This window comes from Chiloscyllium plagiosum, unplaced genomic scaffold (assembly GCF_037043375.1).
Source record: "Chiloscyllium plagiosum isolate Xiang-an unplaced genomic scaffold, Cpla_swu_hap1 HiC_scaffold_35, whole genome shotgun sequence".
Lineage (NCBI taxonomy): Eukaryota > Metazoa > Chordata > Chondrichthyes > Orectolobiformes > Hemiscylliidae > Chiloscyllium > Chiloscyllium plagiosum.
Window position 1 is genome coordinate 65,723,738 of NW_028270173.1, and position 14,722 is coordinate 65,738,459.

General features: G+C 41.7%; 1 protein-coding gene across 1 annotated transcript in view; it reads left to right on the plus strand.

Annotated features, from left to right (window-relative positions):
* The window catches only part of LOC122541279 (complement C4-like), a 327,363-nt gene that overhangs the window by 88,923 nt on the left and 223,718 nt on the right, over nucleotides 1–14,722 (plus strand). The window contains exons 17-19 of the mRNA XM_087979764.1: nucleotides 5,888–6,082; nucleotides 9,916–10,030; nucleotides 13,284–13,354. Of these exons, the coding sequence (XP_087835890.1) occupies nucleotides 5,888–6,082; nucleotides 9,916–10,030; nucleotides 13,284–13,354 (381 nt within the window). The remainder of the gene's footprint in view (nucleotides 1–5,887; nucleotides 6,083–9,915; nucleotides 10,031–13,283; nucleotides 13,355–14,722) is intronic.

A 14,722-nucleotide genomic window follows, 5' to 3' on the forward strand; every position in this document is an offset into this window, starting at 1 on the left:
AGTAATCTTACGACCTTTGAAGAGTATTTGGTTGCCCTCTTGTAATGTTCTAACATTCAATGTTATAGGTATCATGTTAGAAAGTGGGACTAGTTTAGATTTAGTGCCAGGTAGACAGGACAATGAAGAAGACAGTTGGGATGCTTGCCTTTATTGGTCAATGCATTGAGTATTGGAGTTGCGAGGTCATGTTGTAGTTGTACAGGACATTGATGAGGCCAGTTTTGGAATATTGTGTGTAATTCTGGTCTCCCTCCTATAGGAAGGATGTTGTGATACCTGAAAGGGTTCAGAAAAGATCAACAAGGATATTGCCAGGGTTGGAGGGTTTGAGCTTAGGAAGAGGCTGATAAGGCTGGGGATATTTTCCCTGGAGAGTCAGAGGCTGGTGGGTGGGACCTTACAGAGGTTTACAATATCATGAGGGACAAGGATAGGGTCAATAGCCTTGGTCTTTTCCCTGTGGTGAGGGTTCAGAATTCAAGGGCACAAATTTAAGGTGAGAGGGGAAAGATTTAAAAGGGGTATAAGGAGCAACTTCTTCATGCAGAGGGTGGTGTGTGTATAGAATTTGCTTCCAGAGGAAGTGGTGGAGGCTGGTATAATTACAACATTTAAAAGGCATCTGGATGGGTATATGAATAGGAAGGGTTTGAAGGGATATGGAAAATGGGACTAGATATATTTAAGATTTTTAGTCGTGATGCGTGAATTGAACCAAATGGTCTGTTACCATGTTGTACAGCTGTATGGCTCTATGATGATTTGATGGATAGAAGGGCATCTACTTTGTTGTGTGACTCAATGTTTCTCTGATGCACGAGACAAGAATCATAAATATATCTTAAACACTACCATTTTTGAAGAAATCTCTTATTGCAGAATATATTCGAATGTTGAACTCACTTCAGTGAGGGAAAGCGATAATAAATAATGGAGAACCATTCAGCAAAGTTGATTCGAAGCATGAAAGAGAAGTGAGGGAGCAGAATACTTGCTTTGCAAAAAGAGAATCTTAGAAATATCAACAGGCCATTTCATCTTTCATGGTAAAGTCACCCAAATGCAATCTGAGATTAGTCATATTAGAAAAGGCATACGTCCAACCGGGGTCCTCGGTGATCTCATGTGTAGAAATGATCCAAAGCGCAGAAACTTGAGAGCTCTGTGATTCGAAGATCCAACAACAGCTGTAGGTGTTCTGCCACATCTGTGAGATTGACAGGTATATGAATTGCACATTTCGAGAAGTAGACAGACCAGAGCTCAAAAGTCTCATGGAAAAAAGGCAGTGGATGACCACCAGCCGTCTGAACTAATCAGACAGGAAGTGCAGAACGTCTCTGGGATCCTGCTCACCAATCCATGTTCCAGTTTGGGCACTGGTTAATCAAAGGTCTCGAGACAAAGCCAAGGGGCCTCACGAGTGAAGAAAGGAAGTGGGAAAGAGAAGTCATAGTAATAGGGGATTCGTTCGTTGGGGAGCCAACAGATATTTGTGCAGCTGCAACTGTGACTCCTGCATCGTGTGTTATCTCCGTGGTGCAGAGGTCACGGATGTCATTGAGCATATGCCGGGCATTCTGAAGTGGGAATTTGATAGGTTAGAGGTCGTGGCTCACATTAATACCAATGGCGCAAGTAGAATGGGAATGAGAACTTGCATTCAAATTCAGGCAGCTCAGCAGGAGACTAAGGAACAGAGCCTCAAATATTTGGGTTACTCCATGCTTCCACATGCTAGTGAGTTCAGGAATAGGAGAATAAGGCATATTAATGTTCAAAGGTTGATACAGGAGAAAGCATTTTGGAATTCTGGCTGACTGACCATTTCTGGGGAAGGTGGAAACTGTACCCGTGGGATTGGCTGAAAGGGTCATTCAGAATTGGCTAGGAGTGCAATTGAGGCAGGAGACGTCACAACCTTCAAAATGTATTTGAAATCTCATAAGGCTATTAGCCAAGTAATGGAAAATGGGACAATTCCAGAGTAATTTTTTGTCTTCATGCAGATTCGATGGTCCAGAGAGGTGTTTCTGCAATGTTTGCTTTTATGATTTTATGAATCTACCCCACCTCCTCTACTCGAATTCTCTCATTGTTGTGGCCAAAGGGCCATTTTTTGCCTTCTCCACCGATTACATGCATGCTGCATTTCAGGGATTAGTGGAAAAGTACACTTCTCTCTGTCCCAACCTATTGCAATTCAGACAACAATCTGTCTTCTGACTTTTTTTAAAACTATGTGGAGAACCTCACAGTTATTTACATTATATTTCATTCACTTGTCTTGTTCAAATTACATTGAAGCTTTACTGCATCTTCCTTACAACTCATCTCCACAGTTCGTCTGTATAGTTCCCTCATGTAAACCATCAATATATATTGTGAACAGTTGGGGTATGAGCACTGATACCTGTGATGCATTATTCACTTTCAGCCATTCAGAGGAAGACCTGTTTACTTGGTTCCTGTCTACCAACCAAATCTTTATCGACGACAGTACCCTGCACTCAATTCCATGCACATTTATTTTAAACCTTACTCATACCCTTCAGAAAGTCCAAACAAGCAGCATCAACTGTGCACCCTGCCCCTCCACCCCTGCTTCCGAATCGTGGAAACTCTACAATTTGGCTCATTGACTGGGTACTGATCCTTCTCAGAACAAGACCCATTCCTTTTCCCCTACCCAATCCCTGTAACCCTGCATTTCCCATGGTTAGTGGGAAAACAAACCCACCATCCCTTGACATGATGGGCAATTTAACATGGCCTGCACAAATGTGGACTGTTGGAGGAAACCGGAGCATCCGGAGGAAACCAAAACAGGCATGAAGCAAATGTCTACTCAGACAGTCACCCGAGGGTGGAATTTGACCGGAATCCCTGGTGCTAGTAGGCACGAGAAGTAACCAGAGCTATCATGCTGCTATAATAGCTATAATATAGCAAAAGATAAATCAGTACCTCTTTCAAGCATAAATCTTTGGATCAGTGGTTAGCACTGCTACCTCACAGCACCAGGGTCCCAGGTTTGATTCCATCCTCGGGCGACTGACTGTGTGGAGTTTGCACATTCTCCCTGTGCCTGCGTGGGTTTCCTCCAGGTGCTCCGGTTTCCTCCCACACTCCAAAGATGTGCAGATTAGGTGAATTGGCCATGCTAAATTCCCCATAGTGTTAGGTGAAGGGGTAAATTCAGGGGAATGGGTCTGGGTGGGTTGCTCTTCCGAGGGTCGGTGTGGACTTGTTGGGCTGAAGGGCCTGTTTCCACACTGTAAGTAATCTAATCAAAGCTTGCTCTGCTTGTTTTCCAAAAGCTTGACTTTGAACTCACTTCGAAAAGACGATATCATTTCCCACACTACAGACCTTAGGCCTAAAGTTCTATGAACCTCTGCTTTCTCCTTGCCTCCTTTTATAAATGGTTGAGCTACACTAGCTACTTTCTGATCACTAGGAATTGTTTCAGAGTATATAGAATCTTATCAGGCAATCACCAATGCATATTCATTAGTTCTTGGTCATTTCCTTGAGTGCTGTGGGAGGTAGACCATCAGAACTTGAGGATTTATCTAACTTTAAAATCACAGACATTTCCTGAATACCCTTTACCTCCTCACACTGATTTCTTTCAGTTAAGTCCACTCAGTAAATCCTGCGTTTGTCGGAAATCTTGCTAATTTTTTAATGCCCTATTTTGTGAGGGCAGACCTACAGTACATATTTAATTGTCATCTGCCGCCATTTTACTTCCCATCATAATTTCCCCTGTTCTTGACTGTAAGGCACTGGCACTTGTCTTGTCTTTTTGTTTTATCTTCACTTATCTATAGAATCTTTTCCATCACTTATTGTCCCTGCAAGCTTCTCCTGGTAATCTATTCCTCTTGTCTTAATCAATATCTTTGCAAGATCAAATTTGTGGTGGAATTTGTCAAATGTGCCCAAGAATGTTTCATAAATTAATATGTAGAGGGCCTACTCAGCAGGGTGGAAAAAGGGAAATTCTCTTAGAAAATGAGGCCGGGCAAGTGACTGAAGTGTCAGTCAGAGAGTACTTTGATTATGACTCTCTTATTTTTACATAGTTATGGAAAAAGATAGGTGAGGTCCACAGGTTAAGGTGCTAAACTGGAGTAGGGCCAATTTTGGGGCCATTAAGCAGGACCTGGAAGAACACAACAGGACAGGCTGAATCAGGAGGTGGAGAAATCGATGTTTCGGGTGTAACCCTTCTTCAGGATTGGGGGTGGGTGTAGGGCGAGCTGCAGATAAAGGGGTTGGCTGGGACAGGGTAGTGAAGTGGGGATTATTAAAGACAGGTAGAGGGTACAAGCTAATTGGTCAATAGGAGGAATTAATCCAGTTGGTGCCAGGGAGCAGTGGAAGGGAAGGGGAGAGGCTGGGCAGGGAGTTGGGGGATGAGAACGGAGGTTATTTGAAATTGGAGAACTCGATGTTGAGTCCTTGGCTGTAGGCTGCCAGGCGGAAGATGAGGTGTTGGTCCTCCAATTTCCAGTTTGGTTTGTTGTAACAATGGAGGAGGCGGAGGATGGTCATGTCCGAAAGGGAGTGGCTGGGGAAATTGAAAGGGGCAGTGACTGGGAGGTCTGGTCGGCCCCTGCAGCCCCTGCTGTGCTGCTTGGTAAACCATTCCCTAAATTTATGTTTGGTCTCCCCGATGTGGAGAAGACCACACCGGGAGCACCTGATGCAATAACTGAGGTTGGGAGAGAGGCATCTGGACAATATTGTAAATTACAACATTTGATTTCTTCAAAATAAATGACCAGACCTCTTGGCACAATGATTTTGCGCTTTATTTTCTCAAATCATCACAACTCCAGCTTCTGGGCCAAAACAAATTGTTTAAAATCCAAATGAGCACACACATCCTCTTAAAAAACTCTCAATTACCTTAATGAATTTTTTTTTATAATGTACTAGACTCATCTTCAAATTCTACCTTATTATCAATATAAACAACTTTTATTGGTCTTGTTCCTTAACATTCTATGTTATTTGCCTGTTGAATAATAATAATACACTTTTTATTTAGAAATCTGCTAGGAATCGCTTTTCTGAACTCACCTTTTCCAAAATTTGTATGTGCATTTCCATTTAATTCCTTCTAAAATCTTATTTTCCATTTATGTTACTCTAACTAATCTAAATGCTGTTAGGGTTGACCTTACACCCAGCTTTGATCAACATTTCTATGCTTGCTTCTGACTCCATCCTCATGGGTGATTTATGAAATATTAAATATCCAAAGAAGACTTTTCTAAACCATTTTTTGATTCATTTCAGAAGGATGTTCATCACAAAACTCTGTGGTAAATTAGAACTTTGACTTGCTCTTGTAGCCCAATTCTGACTGAACGGTGCTGAACACTAACATTGGGCCATAGGACTCCATAATGGGATAGTAATGTATGCTGGTTTTGAGTCACTGTAACACTTGATACCTCGTCCTGCACCAGTCAGCCCTGCATTAGTATTAAACGATGCCAGTTGATGTTTTGTTGATTCTGGACAAATTTCTTTTTCTAGCATGGTGCGGGGTGCTTGCAGTTTTATATTCCTCAATGTAGCTTAATTCTCAACAATTATCAGTGACAAAAAGAATGAGCCCATCCCTGGAAAAGAAGTCAGAATGCTCTAAATAAGGAGTATTATCAGATTTTCTTTCAGGATTAAGATTATCAATTTATGCTTTCTTTTGAGGACACAAGAGTTCGATATCTTGTGATTAGGAACACAGTACTTGCTTCGTTAAGCCTCCTAAGCTGCATGATAGAGTCACTTGTCTCCTGTATGCATGCAATAATAAGTGCTCAATTAACCAATTGTTGTTTTCCATTGCTTATTTCATTTTCAGTAAACGAATACCAAGATCACAGACTGCGGAAATGCTGCACAGACGGCATCACTCAGATACTAATGCAGCTTAGCTGTGAGAAGAGAGCAAGTCGAGTCAAGCAGGCAGATTGTCAACAGGTTTTCATGAGCTGCTGTATCTATGGAGTGGAACTGAGGAAGAATCAGACGCTGAAGGCGAATTCGATAGCGCGGGGTAAGTGATAGTCTTTTTTGCCCCTTTTTTTGTCTACCACGTGGAATCAAATTTCATATAGCAAGTGAAATCAATTTTAAAGTTCATGAATTTCAATCACACTACTCACTGAAAATAGAGATGCAGGTAAATAAAGTCGTAAGTCAAAAAAACCCCAAATAACCAGGCACATTTCTGGTGGGATAGCTAAGATAAAAAGCAATACATAAGTCATGTGCAAAAACTTGACTGTAACACCTGGTCTACTATCCTGGTTTGCATTGTAGATTTTGGGGGTTTTGCAATCAGAGATACCTGATATACTCAATGAGTGTGGGATGATGATGCTCCTTTAACAAAGTTATGCTGTCTTTGGCTTTTTTTTTTCAGAAATAGCAGCGATTCTGAAAAGTCTGCTTTTGGAGGGACTTTAGGGCCGTTTTGATTATAGCTAACAGATTCTGCCTCAGACAGAAGGCTTTCAAGTCTTTTAAAAAAAGGAATGCTTGTACAATGACAGAAGAGTGGCCAGTTCTCCCAGCTCACCCTTGGTTTGGTTTGGTTTTAGCATTCTAGCTGTTCACTGAAAACAGTCACTCAGTTTGAGGCTGGTGGTTCAAGAAATAGCTTACTGGAAGAGGGTGTCCCATGCTGCCATCTCTCTCACTCTCATTCTCCTGTAAGATCCTGTGTTTGATTTTACCTTTTGTGCCAAGGGGTGTTTATGAGAATTGTTGCAAGTATTTGGAACAGCATCATTAAGTTGGCATAACCTGTTGGGTTTTCGGGTAGTTTAAGCTATTTGGTATTCTGTTCTCTTTTGTTTTCAGTAATCTTGTAAATAAATTCTGTTTTGTTTAAAACTAAGTGCTTTGACCAGCTGCATCTCTCCTGGAATGTCCACTCTATAACTGCTTGAAAAAAATATCAAAGTTAGGTTGCGGGCTACTTTCTTGTAATGTTTTGTGGCAGTCTAACCCTGATCCATAACCGACAGGGGGTCATTGCGGGGTTTGTTCTATAGTTCTGATTTGGGATTAGAGTTGCTGGACTTAAGGCAGAGAGTGGTAGGTGTCAGTATCTTTTGTCCCAGGTGTTACATTTGTTTAGTTTAAATTGTCTTTGGGATAGCAATAGTTCTTTCAGTCAGCAAGTGTTTTCTGGGGGTGAAAGAATTAACTTTGGGAGGTTTTGTAAAAGGTGATTAAGGCCAAGCTGTTGGAATTAGCAGACATGCTGGAACTGGAACTGCCTCCTTCTGTGAAGAATGGAGAGATAAACGCGGCAAAATTTAAATTTGGTGGAAATTATAAAGATGGCTAAAACTCAATTGAAAATGAAGCAGCTTGAATTAGAGACAAGAGACAAGGAAAGGGCAACAGAAATGAAACAGTTTGAGTTTAGAATAAAAGCAGAATAAAGAGAAAAATAAAAACAGAGGAAGATAAGGAAGAAAGCGAGGGAGTTTGAACTTCAGAAATTGGCACTTAGACAGGAAAGTCATCTTAAAAGGATAGAAATGAAAGCTGAAGGTAAGCTCAGTGAGGATGAGAGTGAGGATCAGCAAACCCATAGGAGGCAAAGGCCTGGTTGGGATCGGTTTAAGTATATTCAAGCATTTCCTAAATTTGCTAAGGAGGATGTGGAAGTCCTTTTCATCTCATTTGAAAAGGTGGCTAAACAAATATGGTGGCCAGTGAGTTTTGTTGATCCAAACAAAACTTGTAGGTAGAGCTAGTGAGGAATCTGCCTCACTATCAGAGGAGGTATCTGAGGAGGTGAAGAAAACCATCTCAAACGCATATGAGCTTGTGCCAGAAGCCTACACACAATGTTTCAGGACTCTAAGGAGGGACCCTGGTCAAACCTACATTGAGTTTGCGAGGATCAAACACAATAGTTTTGTTAGGTGGATAAGAGCATTAAAAGTAGAGCAAACCGATAATACTCTCAGAGAGATGGTTATTTTGGAGGAGTTCAAACATTCACATCCTGAAGTAGTGAGAGCTCATGTGGAAGAGCAGAGAGTTAAAACAGCAGGATTGGCAGCTGAAATGGCTGATGATTAGGAGTTTGTCCATAAAGCAAAGTTTGGCTGCCAGAATCAATTTCAATCCATGAGGGATAGAAACTGGGGAAAAGAGAAATCCTCACGTGGAAAGGGAGGTGTAGATCATAAGGGTAACTTACCACAGGGTAGAAAGTTAACCCTTGAAGGGGATAGAGAAGTTAAAAAGCTCTGGTGTTTTCACCACAATAAAGTAGGCCACATGAAGTCACTGTGTTGCGAGGTTAGGAAAATCACTAAGAGGTCAGATGGAGGTAAACAGGATAAGCCAGTGAATTTTGTTGGGGTTGTAATGGAAAGCACAGTGGAGGCTAGAAAGCTGTGTTGTAGAGTACTAACAGTTTAAGATGAAGGGGTTTTAAAAAGAAGACACCTTTGGATACTTGATCTTAGGGTAGGGTAAAAGGTCGCCACAACTTTGAGGGCAAGAGGCTTATACTGTGCGGTACTGTTCAATGTTCTGAATTCTTTTATTAAGAGGGGGAGATGTAATGATGCTATTCCTTTAAGATGGTTACACTGTCAATGTCTGCCTTGAATGGGTTTTAGGGTCACGTTGGAAATGGCTAACAGATACTGCCTCAAGCAAAAGACATGAGTGTTTAAAACAAAACACTTGTACAATGAAAGGGGAGTGGCCAGTTCTCCCAGTTCACCTTACCCTTGGTTTGGTTTGGCTTTAGCATTCTAGCTGTTCACTGAAAGCATTCAGTCAGTTTGAGGCTGCTGGTTCAAGAAACAGCTCACTGGAAGAGGGTGTTCCATGCTGCCATCTCTCTCTCCCTCTCTCTCTCTCTCTCATTCTCCTGTAAGACCCTGTGTTTGATTTACCTTTTGTGCCAAAGGGGTGTTTATGGGGAATGTTTCAAGCATTTGGAACAGCATCATTAAGATGCGACAATCTGTTGGTTTTTGGGTGGGTTAAGTCATTCGATATTCTGTTTCTTTTACAAGCACAGAACATAGAACACTACAGTGCAGTACAGGCCCTTCGGTCCTCGATGGTGTGCCGACCTGTGAAACAAATTCAAAGCCCATCTAACCGACACTATTCCATTTTCGTCCATATGCCTATCCAATGACCATTTAAATGCCGTTCAAGTTAGTGAGTCTACTCCTGCTGCAGGCAGCAAGTTCCATGCCCCTCTGAGTAAAGGAACTATCTCTGACATCTGTCCTATATCTATCACCCCTCAATTTAAAGCTATGTCCCCTCATGATAGCCATCACTATCTGAGGAAGAAGGCTCTCACTGTCCACCCTATCTAGCCCTCTGATTATCTTATATGTCTCAATCAAGTCACCTCTCAACCTTCTTCTCTCTAACGAAAACATCCTGAAGTTCCTTAGCCTTCCCTCATAAAAGGATTTTGCAAGCATTATTAAAATCAATATATTTTGCACGCTGTGTTAAAGGAAGCAGAAGAACTGGAGATATTTAGAGGGGAAAGTGAAGACCTTAGGGTGATTACATCCAAGAATAAAGCCTCCAAAGGTGGATTGCATTATTAAAATTAACATTGGGTGGCTGAAGAAGATCAAGAGACTAGAAAGGGTAATAGCCTCAATAAATTTTGAAATCTTCAATTAATATTCAAGACTAAAAATATTAAGATCACGTTTTTATTTAACTGGAAACCAAAACAGGTCAGGGAACAGTGGAGAAACTCCTAACAGCCAATTATTTTGTTGTTGTTAAATTTCACACACGGGAATGATGGTACATGCAACCTCCTCACGATCCAAAAATAAATGGACTTTGAAATGTGTGTAATTTTTTTTTCAGCTGCTGTGAGTTTAGAGGAAGAATTTTTCGATGAAACTTCCGTTTATGTGCGTAGCGTATTTCCACACAGCTGGCTATGGCAAACAGTCGAGGTTTACAATGCAGGAGATCACAAGTAAGGTGGTCTTGAATGACAAAATTGTTGTAAATATAATCGGGCATTCAGTAAAAATGTCACTTAGTCTTCATAGCATAACTTTTATTGTTGTAATGAGAAAAGCCATGTAGCCTTTATTGCAAATAATTACATACCTATTCATTCATGTGTGGAAGTGTCACCACAGGTCTGGCAACACGTGAGAGGCAGAGGTAACGTTTTGAATCCAATATGACCCTTCTCTGGCAACTTTAAGCTCAAAACAAGAGAACCCATGTTGACCTGGAATTATAGAATCCCTGCAGTGCAACTAGTAGCCATTCGGCCCATCGAGTCTGCACTGACCCTCTGACATGCCCCCTAGACCCACCCTATCTCCGTAACCTCACAACGGTAACTGTCTATCTCTTCACAGATGTCTGCCAGATCTGCTGAGTTTATTCTGTACTTTATGTTTTGTATCTATGAAAAATTGACTATCATTATATCTTGCTGTTCTACACTCTGGGAGAATACACATCAACTGATAAGTCCAAGCAATAGACGTGCACAGACCAGAATGTTTCAGTTGACATTCTTGGTTTATGCTCAACGAATTATGAGAATTATGAGAACAAGAACTACTGTTGGCCTTCTGCCACTTAGAGCTGATGATTAGCCAATGTGCATGGTCATATTTGTTTACAAGTGCTTCCAAAATGGATTTTGTGATAGAAAAACAGAGCATTTTGATAGAAAGATGCCTTTGCGACAGGAGCCTGGCGCAGAGATCACATATTGTTTATGAAGTGCATAATGACATAGTATAAGAATGTGAGAGGTGTGAGAAGTAGGTTTTCGGATGCCACAAAGTTTGCCTTGGTGATTGACAGTGAGGAGGAAGGTGTTACAGGAAGATTGAAACAAATTGGTCAGATGAGCAGATGCATGGGAGGTGGAACTTGTCCCAGCTAAGTGTGAGGTCATGCTGTTTGGAAAAGGTAATAAGAGAGTGCTCAATGAATGGCAGAGCACTCGGAAGCTCACAGGAACAAAGGTATCCCGGGATACTTGTCCCTGGAAGTGGCAGGGTATGGGAAAAAGACAAACATGATACTTATCTTTCTCATCATGGCTTTTAGATTATACGAGCAGGAAGGTGATGTTAGAGTGATAAAGAACTTTGGCTAGTGTCACAATGCTGGTCCGATTCTCAAAGTTACTGTGCCCTTGAGTTTTTTTTTCAGAGAGGCAGGTAATTGGCCAGGCTGCAACAAAGCTGGGTTTGAAAGGTTTATTGGGGCCCTTTGTGTTTATACCTAACAGATAATGCTTCAGGAAGAGAGCTTTTGTGTCTTAAAAAAAACTGGCATCATCAAGGAGGTGTGGCCAGCTCTCTAGCTGCACGAGTCAGTTCAGGGGTTAGTTAAGTCAGGGCCACAGTTGAAACTGGAAGTTCTCTCCCTCCTTCCACCCTTCGGCCTTCATTACCTGTAAGTTGTCTGTGTCACTTTTACTCTTTGTGCTAAGAGTTCTGTTTATGGGGATTGTTGCAAGCATTGTTGGAACAGCATCATTAATTTGGGATAGTCTGTCGGGATTTTTTTTAGATTAGATTACTTACAGTGTGGAAACAGGCCCTTCGGCCTAACAAGTCCACACCGACCCTCTGAAGAGCAACTCACCCAGACCCATTCCCCTATATTTACCCCTTTGCCCAACACTATGGGCAATTTAGCATGGGAGGAAACTGGAGCACCTGGAGGAAACCCACACAGACATGGGGAGAATGTGCAAACTCTGCACAGACAGTTGCCTGAGGCGGGAACTGAACCCAGGTCTCTGGTGCTGTGAGGCAGCAGTGCTAACCACTGTGCCACCATGCCACCCATAGGTTAAGTTAGGATAGGATAGGATAAAAGAGGATAAGTTGGTTGGGTATCTTATTTTCGGTTCATTGTGTTTCATTCCATGAATTTGTAAATAAATTCGGTTTGATTAAATCTTGGCAGTCGGATTAGCTAATTCACTCCAGGAATGTCCACTGTAGCCCTACCTGAAACAAATAGCAAAGTTACAGTCCGGGCTACCTGCTTAAAAATATTTTGAGGGGTCTGACCTGCTCCATAACACGAGGCCTCAAGTACTGTGTGCAGTTCTGGTCACTACACACTAGAAGTATGTGATTGCATTGAAAGGGATCTGAAGGTGCTTCACCAGGATATTGCATGGGATTGAACATGTCAGTTGTGTAGAGAGACTGCATAAGGTCAGGCTGTTTTCTTTGGAGCCGAGAAGGTTGAAGTGAGCTCTGACAGAAGCGTATCAATTTTGAAGGATATGGAGTGGGTGGATAGGAAGCAACAGTTCCCTTTGATATAAGGGTCAATAACATGCGTGCATAATTTTAGGGAGAAAAGCAGAAGGTTTAGAGGGGATTTGAGGAAAACATTTTCAGTTGCCGGGGAGCATTGTTTGGGAGAGCAGTGGAGTCAGGCAACTTCACAATCTATTAAAAAAAGTATTTCCATAAGCACTTGAAGTATCGTAATACTCAAGGTTATGGGTCTAGTGTGGGAAAGTTGGACTCGTGGTTAGTAGTGCAGTCTCAATGGACTAAAGCCCTCTTTGTGCTGTATCATTCTATGGTGAAAATGAATGTGTATTTTGCACGGAAGCATATCCTTCAGTTTTCATCATCGCCACGCACAATGGGGATTGAATTGGATGTGCACCACGAGTGAGAATGGGAAGAACTCAGTTGCTTTACAATAACTGCTCATACAAACACAAACTTCTCGTCTAGATACGAGCGTGATCAATCCAAAAATCTAACAATTCCGTGCACACTTCCCTTGACTGATAGAAAAACAGGCAAAAGTGAGGACTGCAGATGCTGGAAATCACAGTCTCGATTAGAGTGGTGGTGGAAAAGCACAGCAGGTCAGGCAGCATCCGAGGATCAGGAAAATCGACGTTTCGGGCAAAAGCCCTTCATCAGGATGGAAGGCAGGGAGCCTTCAGGGAGGAGAGATAAATGGGAGGGGGTGGATGGGGTGGGGATGAAGGTGATAGGTCAAGAGAGGAGGGTGGGGGAAGGTAGCAAAGAGTAAAACAGTAATATCATCACATCTTATTATTATTATTGCATCTTATTTGACCTGCTGAGTGTTTGCATCAATCTCATTGCACTGGCATGAGATTTTCCAAGCTGGATTTGGAAACTAAGCTATGAATTTAACTTGATTCCAAACATTGCTTATCATTGAAAATTTGTTTATTTTGTTTAAAGGTTAAGAAACTACATTCCCGATTCCATAACTACTTGGGAAATACAAGCAATTGGCATGTTTGCAAATAAAGGTAAAGACCTGCAAATGACTGTTGGGACTGTATATCTGCTCCTTTTTTTCTAGACTCGCAGCATTTGTTGATGGACAAGTGCAGGTAGGTAAACACAGGGGGCCAACACCTTCAACATATTCTCTAGCTATCACCATTGTTAACAGCTAACCCGAGAATGCAACTTTTTAAAAAAACATTTTGTGATTTACACATGAAAGAAGTGAAACTATCATTGTATTCTATCAGATGAAAGGCTTATCAGGCAATCACACTAAACTTTTGCTATAAATTCTGTGTATTAGGATTGAGCCCTCCACTACCCACCTGATGAAGGAGCGTCACTCCGAAAGCTAGTGTGCTTCCAATTAAACCTGTTGGACTATAACCTGGTGTTGTGTGATTTTTAACTTTGTACACCCCAGTCCAACACCGGCACCTCCAAATCATCACTAATTCTCTGGTATTGATTTTAAGTTAAATGTTATGAGTCTAATGAACAACATGATTCATTTGCAAATGCTAGAATCTACATGTGTTCATACACAGAGTCATTCACTTATCAAGCAAGAAAGTTCAAGGATTGTATTTTGTTTTCCACAAGAACAGCGTTAAACAGAAGTCCCAATTCTCCATTATATCCCCAAGCCTGATCAATCAATATCAACATGCTTGAATTGGATTGATTCAGTTAACAAACTTATTTGAAACTTCTTGTTGCATCTCCCATCCAGCCACAGTAAAAGCAATCATCATCTTTTTCTGCAGTTCACTCTGAATGAGTACAAGACAGTTCTATCTTTTAGGTTCATCATGATCAAGTTTCAGCCTTAGATCAAACCACCTACTAATGTTTTTGATGTAATTTTGTCAGGAGTCATGGAATGTCACTCCATTTATATTTTATAGATTAGATTAGATTCCCTGCAGTATGGAAACAGGCCCTTCGGCCCAACAAGTCCACACCAACCCTCTGAAGAATAACCCACCCAGACCCATTTCCCTCTGATTAATGCACCTAACACTACGGGCAATTTAGCATGGCCAATTCACCTGACCTGCGCATCTTTGGACTGTGGGAGGAAACTGGAGCAGCCAGAGGAAACCCACACAGAATGTGCAAACTCCACACAGACAGTCACCCGAGGCTGGAATTGAACCTGGGATCCTAGGGCTGTGAGGCAGCAGTGCTAACCACTGAGCCACCATGCGATTTCTATCTTGAAAAACATCCCTGTGGTGGAAAACGCTGAGATGCACTGTCTTTTGTGCGAAGAAATTACTTCTGAGCTGGGTTCAACAGGATCAACATCTCATCTTGAGGCTGTGTCCATGTTTTCCCATTTAATTGTTTTAGCAGCCAAGAAGAACAACCTTTCAGTGCTGTAT